This window comes from Gorilla gorilla, chromosome 4 (genome assembly GCF_029281585.2).
Source record: "Gorilla gorilla gorilla isolate KB3781 chromosome 4, NHGRI_mGorGor1-v2.1_pri, whole genome shotgun sequence".
Lineage (NCBI taxonomy): Eukaryota > Metazoa > Chordata > Mammalia > Primates > Hominidae > Gorilla > Gorilla gorilla.
This window is the reverse complement of record NC_073228.2, coordinates 144,659,282-144,676,375: the sequence shown is the minus strand read 5'-3', so window position 1 is coordinate 144,676,375 and position 17,094 is coordinate 144,659,282. Positions and strand designations below refer to the sequence as shown.

Below are 17,094 nucleotides of genomic sequence, written 5' to 3'. Positions count from 1 at the left end.
ATATATATATATAAGTATATATAAGTATATAAGTATATATAAGTATATATAAGTATATATAAGTATATAAGTATATATAAGTATATATAAGTATATATATATATAAGTATATATAAGTATATAAGTATATATAAGTATATATATATATATATATAACTTAAAGTGGAAAAACAAAAAGTGCAGAAAGGTAGGTTTCTACTGTAATCACTTCTTTTTTTAAAAAAAGGAAAGATGAAAGGCAGGCTGGGTGTGGTTGTTCGTGTCTGTAATCCCAATACTTTGGGAGGCCAAGGTAGGAGGATCGCTTGAAGCCAGGAGTTCAAGACCAGCCTGGGAAACAAGACTCCACCCTGTCTCTACAAAAATAAAATAAAATTAGCCAGGCGCAATGACATGCGAACTGTATTCCCAACTACTCCAGAGGCTGAGATGGGAGGATCCTGTGAGCCCAGGACTTTCAGGTTGCAGTGGGCTATAATCCCACCACTGCATTTCAGCAGCCTGGGTGATGGAGTGAGAGCGTGTCTTGAAAGAAGAAAGAAAAAAGAAAAAGAATGAAAGAAAAAGGAAGAAAGAAAGAAAGAAAGAGAAAGGAAGGAAGGAAGGGGCAAATTATAAAATATATATATTGGCAATTTACAATTTGGTGATTGTAAATATATATATAATTTGGCAATAATAATCTTGGGAATATACAAAAAAACTTAAACTGCTTCAGAAATTCAGAAAGGTAAAGTAAATGGTTTGGGGTTGGAGGAGGCAAGGAGATTTTTTACTACGTACTAGATTTCACTCTTTGAAATTTTGAATGTGAATATATTTCTTATACAAGCAAGGAACAAAATAAAAAATACTATTAAACTGCCACTTAAACTATTTTAAATTGTTCATATTAATTCTTCATGAACATGGCAAATACATTTCAACAAAGTAAGTTAAAAAGAAGTCAGTGCTACACAAATATGATAAAAAGAAGATAAATAGATGTAAAAGAAATGCTTAAAATTCAAGTTCTAGACTAAAGATAAAAAGGCAAAATTGAACAGATGATTTTGACACAGGTATATTTTATAAAATGAGGACAATACATAGAATAAAATATTAGGTAACATATATATTAAATTTGTTTACTATAGCATTTATAGGTATTGATTATCAAAATATGGAAATGTAAATATTTGATTTTGTAAATACACTATAGAAGAAAGGTGAATCCATTGCTCCAGTTAGCAAAGTCCTTCTCCAAAAATGGAGAGTAGCCAACATAAACCATAGATTTTGATCTATAGTATTACGCATCCCAAAACAATGGTGTATATTAAGCGTACTTCCCAATAATTAGTGCAAATACAGCATAACACTAAAAAATAATAATTATATATAAAGCTATCAACTAAAAAAGAAATTATGAAAGAAAATTTAAGGAGACAAATTGAACTAATTGTTTTAAAATTGTTGGAAACAAGATTATTTATGACTCACATTGTCTGTAGAGGATGGACCCTGAGGAAGGCTGGGACTGAAGGCCATGAGGTCTGTCTTGGGTGGGCCCTCCCCAGAGCACACCCTCTGCCGCCTCTGCTGGGAGAATGACCAGCTCCCCACCGCGCTGGAGCACACCAGAGTGGGCTTTACCAAACTACATGCGCCCTCAGTGGACGGCGCTGAGCACCGCAACGCCGTGTACAGCAGCAGGGTAAGCACCAACAGACTGGACACCGCGCAGATGGCGATGATCAGGTACACGTTGACATCCACCAGCTCGGTCTCTGGGCCTGCAATGCCCAACGATGCCCGCGACGACGCCTTTGGTGACTGGCCGCTTTCCATCAGCGACACCAGCACGGTGGCTGTGGCTGTCAGCGAGGGCTCCCCGTGGTCCTTCACAAGCACCAGAAGGCGGTGGCGCGGTGCGTCCGTCTCATCTAGGGCTCGTGTCGTGCTGATCTCGCCAGTGTACAGTCCCACGCGGAACGGGATGCTCGCACCGGCCGCCACAGGTTGCAACTCATACGAAAGCCACGCGTTGTAGCCTGAGTCAGCGTCAACTGCACGTACCTTCGCCACCACATGGCCCCCGCCCACAGACCGCGGCACAAGCTCGCTCACTGCGCCACCAGTGCCACCCACCCGAGGCTCCAGCAGTGCCGGCGCGTTGTCGTTCTCGTCCAGCACGAACACCTGCAGCGTCACGTTGCTGCCCAGAGGCGGCACGCCCGCGTCGCGCGCGCTCACCTGGAACTGCAGCAGCTCCAGCTCCTCGTGGTCCAGCGGCTGCAGCGCGTACACCTTGCCGCTCTCCGCGTGCACCGACACGTAGCTCGACAGCGCGCGGTCGCCCACCCGCCGCTCCACCAGCGAGTAGGACACCAGCGCGTTTTCCTGCGCGTCCGCGTCCCCCGCCGACACCGTGAAGATGTGGCAGCCCGGCGGGTTGTTCTCCTTCACGAACACCGTATACTCGGGCTGCGCGAACGCCGGGGCGTTGTCGTTCACGTCGGCCACCTCCACGGACACGCTAGCAGTGGCCCACAGAGAAGGCGAGCCCCCGTCCCGCGCGGTAACCATCAGCTCATAGGCCGAAACACTCTCGCGGTCCAGAGCGCTGTCCAGCACCAATGAATAGTAATTCTTGAAGGTGGACACCAACTTGAAGGGAACGTGGGGCGTCAGGGAGCAGGTAACCTGCCCGTTGACTCCAAAATCTCGGTCAAACACGCTAATCAATGTGATGACGGTACCTGGTTGGGCGTCCTCTGGAATAGGGAGAGACAGGGAAGTGAGAGTCAACTGTGGAGCATTGTCATTTACATCCACAACTTCCACAAGAACTGTACAATGACCAGCCAGGGGTGGGAAGCCTTTATCGACAGCCTCTACTGGGATCTTGTGTGTTCTACTTTCTTCAAAATCCATATGTCCTATCACTGTGATTGCCCCACTTAAGGGGTCCATGTAGAACTTGGATTTTATATCTGGAGAAACATCACTGGAGAAGGAGTAAATAATATCCCCATTCAAGCCTTCGTCTAAATCTGAGGCATTGGGGTGAATCACCAGCGTTCCGATAGAAACGTTTTCTGGTAGTTTCACCGTATACAGGGTTCTGTCGAACACTGGGGCATTGTCATTGTTGTCCAGTACTGTGATGAGTAATTGAACGGTGCCAGTCAGCTCGGGTTTGCCTCCATCGGTGGCCGTGAGCAATAAATGAAGCTCCGGAGTTTCTTCTCTGTCTAAAAGTTTCCGTAATACAAGTCCAAGAGGTTTTACCTGCTGGTTGCTGGTTGGCACGTCCAGGGAGAAATACTCACTGGGGCTCAGTCTGTAAGTGAGCAGGGCGTTCTCCCCGATATCTGCATCGGACGCGCCCTCTAGTGGAAACCGAGAGTCAAGCGGCCTGGATTCCGCGATGAACAGATTCTTTTGTGTCGCTGGGAACACCGGAGGGTTGTCGTTAATGTCCTTCACCTCCACGTCCACATGGAAAACCTGCAGCGGCCTGTCCACGATCACCTCCAGGTGGATGCTGCACTCCGCGCTCCTCCCGCACAGCTCCTCGCGGTCGATCCGAGAATTCACAAACAAAATGCCATTCTGCAGATTTACCTCCAGAAGATCCCCACGGAGTTTGCACACCGCCCGGAACAGGCGCGGCACCAGCTCCGCCAGCTCCAGCCCCAGGTCCTGCGCGATGCGGCCCACGAAGTTGCCATGTTTAGCCTCCTCGGGGACCGAGTAGTGGAGCTGGCCTCTCCCTGCCTCCCAAGCTGCTAGAATTACAATAAACAGCAGTAGATGTCGGCCCCCTGGGTCGTATCCATTCGGGCACACCATTTCAAATTATTGGCTTGTTTTTCTAGTCAGCAAAACTTGCCTTCGAATTTATAGGAATGTTTTTATCCCTTCATTTCAATCTCGATGTGTGGCCATTGTTGTGCATTCAGAGTGAAAGAGAGTGGAGCGTCTTTCCAGTGCGAAAAGGAATGACTTCCTTTTGCTGATTATGAAAGAATTTGCGGTAAAGAGCGACATCATGTGGCCATCATGTAAGTAAGAATTACAAACCATTACAAACTATTAATCAGATGAAAAGTTTTATTTCAAACTCTGAATTTTTTTCTTCATTGTTGTTAAAGGTTAAAATAGCATTTCTCATGATGGTTAGAAGCATTCTTAGGCGACTGATGGCTTTTGAATACTCAGTGTTACCAGAACTGTAGCTTCCTCATGCCTTAGAAAAACTTTTTTTTCACACGGTTTTAAATAAAGATAGAAACCTAAGTGACAACACGAATTTAAACAACTGCAAGTTTAAATTCCTTTGATCGAGATCCCAGGAAACTTCATATTCTTGATTCAGTATCGCTTGTTAAGAAAAATCCTGTACTCTTTTAGGGACCCAGGATCTCAAGAATCTACTGATTGATGAAAGAGAAACTTAGAAAGCGGTGTGTGTGTGTGTGTGTGTGTGTGTGTGTGTTTTCTTTTTAGGAGGCAAGAAACATTAGCAACTATCCAGACACTTCTCTTGGGAAAACAAAATAAGAGAAGGTTTGGGGAATCTTTGAAGGGGGAGAATTTGTATCATGTGAACTTTTTGAGGAGGAAGTATTCTGAATTTTTTGCTTTAGCAGAATCTATATATACTGTTTCAGGAGTTCATCATTTTATATTTGTTTCCTCATTCTATTTTTTCGAACACTTGTGTGTTATGAATATATGCCTATTTTTACAATCTCAAATATGATTTGTATTATTTCTTTTAAAATGTAAGCTTATTTTATTAGATAAATTTCAGTGCTCAGCCATCTCACATACAGCAGCCCTTTGATCAAGTCTTGAGGTATTTCATCCTTTTTGGATCTACCTTACTGTGTTTGTTTTCTTGAATGTTTCACTCCAATGTTCCCAACGGCATGTAAAATAATTATGTCTGTATTCAGATGCTTTCCTAAGTAAGTTTTTATAATTGCTGCTCTCCTGGTGTATTGCAGTAGCTTCTTATTGTGTAACCTGTCCATTCCTATTTCATTCTCCTTCATTTAATCCTTGCAGCCATCTTCCTTTAACACTTTTTATTCGTATTGCTTCACACTTTTTGACAGCTTTCAAATGACTTTGAAGAGTGTCAAAATTACTTGTCTAGTACTCAAAGTTATACAAAACGTTTTTCTCATATTACTTTTCTTGCTTTATATCACACTCTCTCTTATGGGAACCATGTGCTTTACCCAAAGTGGACTATTCCTCATTTCTAGGTACATTTGGAATTTTCTGTGTACTCACTTAAGTTACTCTCTTCTCAAGAATACCTGTTAGTCTCCATATTCTCCCAGGGAAAACTCTTTCCATTTTATAACCAGTAAAACATCATGACTCTTCACGGGCTCCTTCAACAAGGGAAAAAGGCAAAGATTTTTTTCCAATTCCAATAACACTATGATGTACCTTTCTAGCACCTCTTACAATATTCTTGCTTTTACTATCATCGTATTTATGTAGGATACTTACCTTTATTTATCTATTAAATTTGAAGCCAGGTCTTGTTAATTCGATGATTCTCAGCAGGCACAGTGTGATACTCTTAAAGACCCTCCTAGAAACTTTTAAAAAAACATTTACTCACTAGCAACGCTATAGTTCTCTACTTCCTAAGAAAGTATGCTGTTTTGAGGCTGTTAGATATCATTATCTACACAAATGGTGATCTTCAGTATAATCAGAGACAATTCTGCCACTCTTAAGTATGTAGAGGTAGTTTTTTTAAATTTTAGTGCAATATTAATTATACGCTTAAAAATTATCATGTACTTCTTTTAGAAAACAGAAAATACCACTACCGGTTTCTGCCATTTCAAGAATGGAAAATGCTCACATTAGGAAACACAAACCACAACTCAGTCCTCTAATGGCCCTTAAGCAACTTTTAAATGTGGGCAAATACACCATTCATGCTTAATGTAGTCTAATATTTCCTGGGAACATGGACAACACAAAAAGTCAAAACCAACTCCAGGAAATCACTGAGGACTCAGCAGGTTAAATGTCTTTTGAATTCATAAAACGTTTCCACTGTCCAAGTCTTAATTCAATTTTCAACTTTGAAACACACACTTTAAATTGCTTTTTAATGTAGAACATGGCATTTAAAAATGTTAGAGACATCTCAGATTAATTTGGTAATTATGGCCTCACTATGAATAACAAAAATTCAATCTTTACATAAAATGAAAACAATATGGAATCCGTAATGAGAGTTTCCTAGCATAAAATGACATAAAGTTTTTCTTTTCCTCTTCGGAAAACTAGTAGCAAATTTTTTAAGCACTTGCTATTTGCAAACACAGTTATAAGAGCCTTACAATATCAACTTACTAAAGCTTTATGACAATTCTATCATTGAAACTAGTGTTTATCATTCCAACTTTACAGAAGAAACTGAAATAGAGGTGAAACAATCCATCCACAAAACAAAATTGGTAGCGATGAAATTTAGGCAAGAGAGGATAACACCAAAACTCACACTTAATCACTACTTTTTGCTGCTTTTCATTTAAAGAAATAATGACTAGCCAAGCATAGTGGCTCACACCTATAATCTTAGTACTTTGGGAGGCCAAGGTGGGCAGATCACTTGCACCCAGTAGTTTGAGACCAGCCTGGGCAACATGGAGAAACCCCATCTCTTAAAAAAAAAAAAAAAGGTGGGGGGCATGGTGGTGCTCGTGTGTAGTCCCAGCTACTCCAGAGGCTGAGGTGAGAGAATCACTTGAGCCCAGGCATTCGAGGGTGCAGTGAGCCATTATTGCACCACTGTACTCCAGCATGGGTGACAGAGCAAGACCCTGTCACACACACACACACATACAAAATAGTGAATAGTTCAAATTACTGTGTAGAAACAATGAAAACACTAATATAAAAAATAGATTTAGACTCCATGAAGAGAAGACCATCAAGTGAAATTCAAACAGAAATAAGAGAGCCGCAATGCCAGAGGAATGCAGTTTTCATATAAATTTACTTGATCACAAGGTCTAAATTCTGTTGAATCACTATTTTTCCATTATTTAGGTCGGTAGTAAATAAATCAATAACCATAACAACCAGAAGTATTCAGGCTGATAACTATTGTTTTTGTCCTTCATTCCTCAATGGTTTAAAAGGGGGACAATAAATAAACACTATTGCCTCCTGGAATCACAAGTCTGAAAAGGGAACCACAGATAAAAAGTATGATGATCAGAGTTCTTACACAAAATGGATAAAATCAAAGCGTTAGCTTAATAAAAGTGTCGACAGAAAAACATTGAAATGGAAAGTGTAAAAGCATAAGTGATACACTGGTGCTCAAATTTCAATATATGATCAAAAAAGAGTATATGTAAAAAAATTCTCCTAAAGCTCAAAGGCAAACCAATGAAAATCCCATATAATCAGAAAAAAAATGCTACTATGAATCTGAATTAAAATGCAACAGAAAACGACATATCCAAGAATATTTTGGTTTGAAGACAAAAATTCTGAGGTGCAGATTGTGGACAGTGATTTCTAATTTCACTTAAATTATGAATATTAAAGAAGCAAAGATATAATAAGAAACACAATAAAATGAAAATATGTAATTTTGTAAAATTAAAAATTAAAAACAGAAATATAGAAAACAAATATGAGGAAAACAATTATAAATTTAAAATAAAAATTAACTGTTAATTATGAAAATTCACTTACTTTGGCATCATGATCTTCATTTAAATCCTGATTCTCCGCCCTACCCATCATAATAGGACAAGGTGAAAGGCTGGGGCTAAAGGCCATGAGATCCATCTTGGGTGGGCCCTCCCCGGAGCACACCCTCTGCCGCCTCTGCTGCGAGTACGACCAGCTCCCCACCGCGCTGGAGCACACCAGCGTGGGCTTGTCCGCCGTGCACGCGCCCTCGGTGGGTGGCGCCGAGCACCGCAGCGCAGTGTACAGCAGTAGCGTGAGGACCAGCAGGCTGGATACCGCGCAGATGGCGATGATCAGGTACACGTTGACATCCACCAGCGCCGCCTCTGGGCCCGCGGCGCCCACCGACGCCCGCGATGACGCCTTTGGAGCCTGGCCACTCTCCACCAGCGACACCAGCACCGTGGCCGTCGCTGTCAGCGCTGGCTCACCGTGATCTTTCACCAGCACCAGCAGCCGGTGGCGCGGAGAGTCCGCTTCGTCCAGGACACGAGTGGTGCTGATCTCGCCCGTGTACAGCCCCACGCGAAACGGGAAGCGAGGGCTGCTTGCAGCTGGCTGCAGCTCATACGAAAGCCACGCGTTGTAGCCTGAGTCGGCGTCCACTGCGCGCACCTTCGCCACAACTTGGCCTGCACCCACTGACCGCGGCACCAGCTCGCTCACTGCACCACCAGTACCACCCACCCGAGGCGCCAGCAGCGCCGGCGCGTTGTCGTTCTCATCCAGCACGAACACCTGCAGCGTCACGTTGCTGCCCAGAGGCGGCACGCCCGCGTCGCGCGCGCTCACCTGGAACTGCAGCAGCTCTAGCTCCTCGTGGTCCAGCGGCTGCAGCGCGTACACCTTGCCGCTCTCCGCGTGCACCGAAATGTAGCTCGACAGCGCGCGGTCGCCCACCCGCCGCTCCACCAGCGAGTAGGACACCAGGGCGTTCTCCTGCACGTCCGAGTCTCGCGCAGACACCGTGAAGATGTGGCAGCCCGGCGGGTTGTTCTCCTTCACGAACACCGTGTACTCGGGCTGCGCGAACGCCGGAGCATTGTCGTTCACGTCGGCCACCTCCACAGACAAGCTGGCGGTGGCCCACAGCGAAGGCGAGCCCCCGTCCCGCGCGGTTACCACCAACTCATAGACCGACACGCTCTCGCGGTCCAGGGCACTGTCCAGCACCAACGAGTAGTAATTCTTGAAGGTGGACACCAGCTTGAAAGGGACGTGAGGCGTCAGCGAGCAGTTCACCTGCCCGTTGGCACCTGAATCGAGGTCGTTCACGCTAATTAGGGCGATGACAGTACCAAATTGAGCGTCTTCGCGTACAGGCAAGGATAAGGAAGTCAGTGCTATCTCAGGGACGTTATCATTTTTATCCAAAATTCTCACTAAAACGGTACAATGACCCGCCATGGGAGGATGGCCTTTGTCCGTGGCGTCAATGCGGATTTTGTATAAGTTTTCTTGTTCAAAATCCAAATTACCACGAATCACTATTTCTCCCGTATTTCGATCTATGCTAAAGTGGTCAATAACCATGGCTGCAACAAGGCTATTAAAAGAGTATGAAATTGCCCCATTCGCTCCTTCATCCCGATCAGAAGCATTCAGTCTGATAACTGTTTTTCCTTTGTCTGCATTTTCGAATATTCTTACTTCGTATTCAGACTGTTCGAAAGTGGGAGCATTATCATTCACATCCAGCACTGTGACCAGCAGCTGAACAGTGCCTGTGAGCTCAGGTTTGCCCCCATCTGTGGCTGTCAGGAATAAGTTGTGTGCAGGAGCTTCCTCTCTGTCCAAGGATTTCTTTAATAAGAGCCCAATTTGTTTATTGTCATCACTGTTTATTTTCACATCTAGCCCGAAGTATTCGCTAGAACCGAGTTTATAGGTTAAGATGGAATTTGAGCCAACATCTGCATCGGACGCGCCCTCCAGTGGAAACACAGAATCTGGCAGCCTAGATTCGTAAATCAGCACTCTTTGTTCCTCTACCGGGAACAAGGGCGGGTTGTCGTTAATGTCCCTCACCTCCACGTCCACATGGAAAACCTGCAGCGGCCTGTCCACGATCACCTCCAGGTGGATGCTGCACTCCGCGCTCCTCCCGCACAGCTCCTCGCGGTCGATCCGAGAATTCACAAACAAAATACCATTCTGCAGATTTACCTCCAGAAGGTCCTCGCGGTCTTTGGAGGCCATCCTGAACAGGCGCGGCACCAGCTCCGCCAGCTCCAGCCCCAGGTCCTGCGCGATCCGGCCCACGAAGGTGCCGTGTTTGGCCTCCTCGGGAACGGAGTAGTGGAGCTGGCCGCTCCCCACCTTCCAGGCTGCGAGGAGCAGAAGCGGGAGGAGCAGACATTGCTTTCCCAATCTATCTTCCGGGGTAAACACCATGTCAAATACCTCTGGTTTTATTTCCATTAGAAGATCTTCTGCATAAAGATAAAATACTGTATGTTCCGGAATTTATTAATCCATTTCTTCTGCGTCCGCCATCATTCAACAGTCAGGGAATGATGCAGTAATAGAAGAAATTTGAATGTTGGCTAGCTATAACTTCATGGTAGACAGCGACATCATGCGGCTCCAAAAGGTAAGAAATCAATTCACGTAACAGTGCTATACCATATATTTTTAAAACGGTATCTTCTTTTCTCTACTTTTATAGTAAACCCTCCTCACGTTTGTAATTTGCACGGTCAGTGTTGTCCCGACTTCTTTTATTAATTTAAAGTAAGGGATCTAATTATTCACAGCTAAACAACTTTTCTACCAATATTTGCAACATTAGTATCAACCAGTTCAGCAAATTTAAGTGTTAACGGAACTGCTCTTTAAATCAGAAATGTAAACTATTCTACACTCTTGGTAGAAAAGAAACTTGCCCACATCTGTCTTTCCTAGGACATGCTATTATATAGTGCTCTAGGGAAAAAGTGTAACTTAAAATTATCAAATTTTGGTTGAATTTTTAAAGCCTTACAGATTATTGAAGTCCATGCTTTCTTTGTTCAATAAATATCAGATGCTCTTGAGGTTCTTCTGTGTAATGATGGAAGATAAAATTCTAGAGCATATTCTTTATCACATTTAATTTATCTGCAGCTTATATTAGGATTCTTGCTTAAAATATTTTCTTTTCATACACTTCACCACTTCAAATTCTAGTGGAATTTCTACCCATTGTGCTTTGCTGTTTTTGATTCTTCAGCTGTTCTTAAATGATCTCGTTTTTCTCTCTCAACTTCAACCCTGTCCCATATCCTTTCCTTTAATTGTTCTCACTCACTTCCAAGTTTTGAATAAGACTTTTATTGAGGTATTTACAAATCCATATCTGCATCCCTTCTTTCTATGTTTCTAATTGTCACTTTCACCTATACATGCTGACTCCTAGAAAATAGTTTGTTAAATAGCAAGGCATGAGCAATTATTAATAATCCCCAAATTCAAATTTTTAAATTCATATTTTTAATGACATGAGCATTTCCCATGTCACCTATATTACTTTTTAAATTACTCCTTTTCCCTGGCTTGCCTTATTCCACATCCACCTAAGTCCATCTGTCTTTCACATGCTATCATATTTATCTTTGTGAGTACAGCTTTCATTGAATTTTACTAAACCTAGAAACTGCAAGACATTTGAGAAACTTCTAGTAACCTAATATGTAATCACATGTTAGGTAATCAACTTTTTGAAGGTTATTTTCAATTACTGTCCAATATAAATCTTATTTTTCTGACAATATAGACCACTTGCTCTTCCTCTTTCTCAATACCACCTTTATTTTAGCTGGGTTTTTAAAATTACGTCTACAATTTACTTGCAAAAATGTTACCCTCATATAAAAGTCAGGGCCAAATATCAACTTCGCCCTTAATTTAACCTTAATGTTATCCATTGGAAGTGATTAAACCCCTCCTTCAAAGGAGAAAAATAGAGTCACCAATAAGACTTTTCAAATGACATGATCATCTTCACTTTACTCCAAAATTCTGATATACAGTAAAATGCCTCACAGATGATTGTGACACAAAGTCTTTTCTTCCATGGGAAATTCTATCTTAAAATAATTAACCTGGATCTATTTAGTAGTTCTTATCACTGACTTTCTATTGCAGTTATTTTGGGCAAACAAAGGGTTCAATTTCTTAATCAAAAACAATCCCCAAAACAAGAGGTTCCTATAAAAAAGACAAGCTGCACAAAATATACATAAAGACTTGATATATAAAGAGATATATAAATAGTTTATATCACAAAACTTGATTTTTTAAAATGTGACCCTTGTTAACTTTAGATTTATAGAATGATAAAAACTATTTCTCAATTTCTAGGACTTCCTCAAAGTAGCTCAGGATATTAGGAATATATAAATAGCATGATAGAAGGGTACTTATAAAATTGAATGCATATGAGAATAAAAGAAACAGGCAAAGCAACAGAAATAGGGAATTCACATTTTATCATGTAAAGTGTGGACTATTTACTACCTATAAATCCATACTTTTCTCAAAAGAGTAGAAAAATGGTTCTCATTATTTCAGATGGAGAGGACACCTGTCTAGCGTAGTCTCAAACATACAGCTTTAATAAACAACTCTTTGTAAACAACTCAAGAGGGGAGTTTGTATCATGGTATATTTATTTTTTTAATCTAAAAGTAACAACAAGCAGTAAAATTTCCCAACCAAAATATAGTACAATTTGCACAACTGAGGAGATTCACAGTTACTCCTCATCAATATAATAATTTAGGCCAGGCACGATGGCTCACGCCTGCAATCCCAGCACTTTGGGAGGCCGAGGCGGGTAAATCACCTGAGATTAGGAGTTCGAGACCACCATGACCAACATGGTGAAACCCCGTCTCTAGTAAATACAAAAAATTAGCCAGGTGTGGGCACATGCCTGTAATCCCAGCTACTTGGGAAGATAAGGCAGGAGAATCGCTTGAACCTGGGAGGCCAAGATTGCACCATTGCACTCGTTTGGGCAACAAGAGCAAAATTCTGTATCAAAATATCTGATATATATATTATTATTATATATATTATATAAAATATATAATATATATTAGATATATATTAGATATATTGAAAAACATGCAAATTTCCAGAAAATTAAATCATTGTTCCACTAAATGTTAATGTTAAGGGAAAAATAACCAATCACATACTTACACAATGGAACACCATAGATCCAGATAAAAGAAAAACAAATCTACTTCAGTAATGATAATTCATGATCATCAAGATACATTAGTAAATGAAAAAAGCAAGATTAAAATCAATACTCATATGTTTTTTAAGGGGGTAGGGAAGTTTATTTGTATATGAAAAAAATCTCTAGAAGGATACCAGAGAACGTTTTGGCTTCATGAAGGAGGTGAAAGGGAAAATTTAACTGTATTCTTTTGCACCTTTAGAACAGTAAACCATGTATATGTGTTTCCTATTCAAAAAATCAATAAAATGAAAAATATAATTTTTAAATTACAATTATCAAATTCATCATGGGTATACAGGTGAACTGCTTAGGCAAAGTGAAATAAACCATATACTGCAAAAATACAATTGAAAACAAACTAAATTAGTGTAATAAAATAATAATTAATTTAAATTCAATAGAAACAAAAAGGCAAAATTGGAAGGGTGGTGTTAAAACATTTTTATAGGCCAGGCACTCTTGCTCAATCCTGTAATCTTAGTACTTCGGGAGGCTGAGACGGGAGCATGGCTTCAAACCAGGAGTTCAAGACCAGCCTGGGCAAAGTAGCAAGACCCCTATCTCTACAGAAAAAAAAAAAAAACAAAAAAAACTTTAATTAGCATGTGCATGTAGTCCAGCTACTTGGGCGGCTGAGATAGGAGGATCACTTGAGCCCACGAGTTTCAGGCTTCAGTGAGCTATGATCAGATCACTGCAGACTAAGCAACAAAGGGTCTCTAAAAAATAACAATAAAACAAAATAAGTTTTCATGTAGTCATAAACTGAGACTTTGAGAATGACTCCAAACTATGTCTTACAATTATTATCCTACATTTTTAGAGATGCAAAATTCAAATGCTAATATAAAATATTATTTTAAAAATACTTAATATCACAGAAAGCTGATGAATCTATTACCCCAACAGAAAAGCCTCATAAAAAGCATATAATACATGAATTAGTGCAATAATTGTGTACCACAATATTTATGTACTAAGACATAATTTTTAAATACAAAAAAAGTGGGTGAATGTGACATTTAATATTTGAAAATTGGGAGGGAAAGATGGATGTTAATATTAGAAAACTCACGTTGTCTGTAGAGGTGGGACCCTGAGGAAGGCTTGGACTGAAGGCCATGAGGTCTGTTTTGGGTGGAGCTTCCCCAGAGCACACCCTCTGTCTCCTCTGCTGCGAGTACGACCAGCTCCCCACCGCGCTGGAGCACACCAGAGTGGGCTTGCCCCGTGTGCACACGGCCTCGGTGGGCTGCGCCGAGCACCGCAGCGCGGTGTACAGCAGCAGCGTGAGTACCAGCAGGCTGGACACCGCACAGATGGCGATGATCAGGTACATGTTGACATCCACCAGGGCAGCCTCGGGACCCACAGCGCCCGCCGACGCCCGCGATGAGGCCTTCGGCGCCTGGCCACTTTCCACCAGCGACACCAGCACTGTGGCTGTGGCTGTCAGCGGGGGCTCTCCATGGTCCTTCACCAGCACCAGAAGGCGGTGGCGCGGTGCTTCGGTCTCATCCAGAGAGCGTGTTGTGCTGATCTCGCCTGTGTACAGCCCCACGCGGAACGGGATGCGCGCACTGCCAGGCGCTGGCTGCAGCTCATACGAAAGCCAAGCGTTGTAGCCCGAATCAGGGTCCACTGCGCGCACCTTCGCCACCACGTGGCCCGCACCCACTGACCTCGGCACCAGCTCGCTCACTGCGCCGCCGGTGCCACCCACTCGAGGCGCCAGCAGCGTCGGCGCGTTGTCGTTCTCGTCCAGCACGAACACCTGCAGCGTCACGTTGCTGCCCAGAGGCGGCACGCCCGCATCGCGCGCGCTCACCTGGAACTGCAGCAGCTCCACTTCCTCGTGGTCCAGGGGCTGCAGCGCATACACCTTGCCGCTCTCCGCGTGCACCGAAACGTAACTCGACAGCGGGCGCTCGCCCACCCGCCGCTCCACCAGCGAGTAGGACACCAGGGCGTTCTCCTGCGCGTCCGCGTCCCGCGCAGACACCGTGAAGATGTGGCAGCCTGGCGGGTTGTTCTCCTTCACGAACACGGTATACTGGGGCTGCGCGAACGCCGGAGCGTTGTCGTTCACGTCGGCCACTTCCACAGACACGCTGGCGGTGGCCCACAGCGAAGGCGAGCCCCCGTCCCGCGCGGTCACCACCAGCTCATAGACCGACACGCTCTCGCGGTCCAGGGCGCTGTCCAGCACCAACGAGTAGTAATTCTTGAAGGTGGACACCAGCTTGAAGGGAACGTGGGGCATTAGGGAGCAGGTCACCTGCCCGTTGGCACCTGAGTCACGGTCAGACACGGTGATCAGAGCAATGACCGTGCTGAGTGGAGCGTCCTCTTTGACAGGCAGGAAAAGGGTGGTTATGGCCATCTCTGGGGTATTATCATTCACATCCAGGAGTTTCACTACTACTTTACAGTGTCCTGATAATGGGAATGTACTTTTATCCATGGCATCAATATTAATTTCATATGAGTTACAGTCTTCATAATCCAGTTCCCCGTTAACTTTTATTTCACCAGTATTAGAATTAATTATAAATTTGGACTTTACATCGTCAAGAACAAGATTACTAAAGAAATACACTATTTCCTTATTGATGCCCTCATCTGCATCTGAGGCGTTCAGTTTAATAACTAATGTCCCACTTGGTGCATTTTCCAACAATCTGACATTATAAATGGATTTATCAAATTCTGGGGCGTTATCATTAGCATCCAATACATTGATCAACAACTGAACTGTACCTGTTAGTTCGGGTTTTCCTCCATCAGTTGCAATCACTAATAAACGGTGTTCTTGTGTTTCTTCTCTATCTAAGGATTTCCTCAAAACCAGCTCTAAAAAGTTCGTTTCTTCTTCATTTGTTTTAACATCTAAGTCAAAATATTCGTTTGGATTTAACCTGTATCTCAATTGTGCATTTGCTCCAATATCCAAATCCGACGCGCCCTCTAGCGGAAACCGCGAATCTGGCATTCTTGACTCTAAAATGAATAATCTTTGTTCTTGTCTGGAGAACCTGGGCGGATTGTCATTGATGTCCTTCACTGCCACCTCCACATGGAAAACCTGCAGCGGCCTGTCCACGATCACCTCCAGGTGGATGCTGCACTCCGCCCTCCGCCGGCACAGCTCCTCCCGGTCGATCCGAGAATTCACAAACAAAATGCCATTCTGCAGATTTACCTCCAGAAGGTCCCCGCGGCCCTTGGACGCCACCCGGAACAGGCGCGGCACCAGCTCCGCCAGCTCCAGCCCTAGGTCCTGCGCGATGCGGCCAACGAAGGTTCCGTGTTTGGCTTCCTCCGGGATCGAGTAGCGGAGCTGGCCGCTCCCTGCCTTCCAGTAGGCGAGGAGAAGCCAGAGCAGCAGGAGCCGGGATCCCAGACTTCCTCTCCGGGAATATACCATCTCAACCTCGTTCCAATTATGAGCTCTCTATTGCATCACCACACGATGTATTTTGTAAATTCAATTCCCAATTAACTATATATTTTTTATATTATCACCTTTCTGAGCTTCTTGGCACAGACAAAAATGGAAGGTTCTTTTCCTTTCTGTCTAAGGAAAATCTACTCACTGTATTCCTTTGAGGCTGGGAAGGGAGAAAAACCTTCCGGTGTCCAGCGACATCATGTGGATGAAAGGGTAAGTGTTTTATTTTGTTTTGCTTTATTTAGCTTATATTCGTCAATATTTCTCAAGTATTCTCACTTTCAATGACATGATTCTATCATTCTTTAAATCACTTATCTCTAGTCAAAATATATCATTAAACTCTATCTTAAAATGCGTCAATATAAGTGCATCATTAAAATATTACAGAAAAATACATCTAAAGTCATGAAACCCCAATCCTTACTAGAGAAATTTGTGCTGGTGTATTTTACATAGGGAGGAGTTTATATATTTCCAAACTGATAAAAATAACTTTTAAGGGTTAAGGTTTTGACTTTTCTCATCTCTATTTAAACATATCTAATTAAAACTTTTGAGTTTTTTCTGTATTAGTCAATGGAATGTTTGTATGCTATCTCCGTGTTACTCATAAAACAAATTTTTATTCCAATTTCACTGTTTAATAGTGACATTTTGTTGATGTTATTTTCAA

General features: G+C 42.9%; 1 protein-coding gene across 6 annotated transcripts in view; it reads right to left on the bottom strand.

The window, feature by feature from the left end:
- Window positions 1–17,094, bottom strand: part of LOC101152878 (protocadherin alpha-C2) — a 214,820-nt gene that overhangs the window by 171,127 nt on the left and 26,599 nt on the right. The window contains exon 1 of one of the 6 annotated variants that reach the window (XM_031010849.3): window positions 14,043–16,714. The exons of 3 other annotated variants lie outside the window; for them this stretch is intronic. In XM_031010849.3, the coding sequence (XP_030866709.1) occupies window positions 14,043–16,394 (2,352 nt within the window). In that variant the 5' untranslated portion in view covers window positions 16,395–16,714. Of the gene's footprint in view, window positions 1–1,482; window positions 7,647–7,734; window positions 11,962–14,042; window positions 16,715–17,094 lie in introns of those variants that run through there. 2 more of the 6 variants (XM_031010845.3, XM_019026991.4) reach the window with 2 other exon arrangements.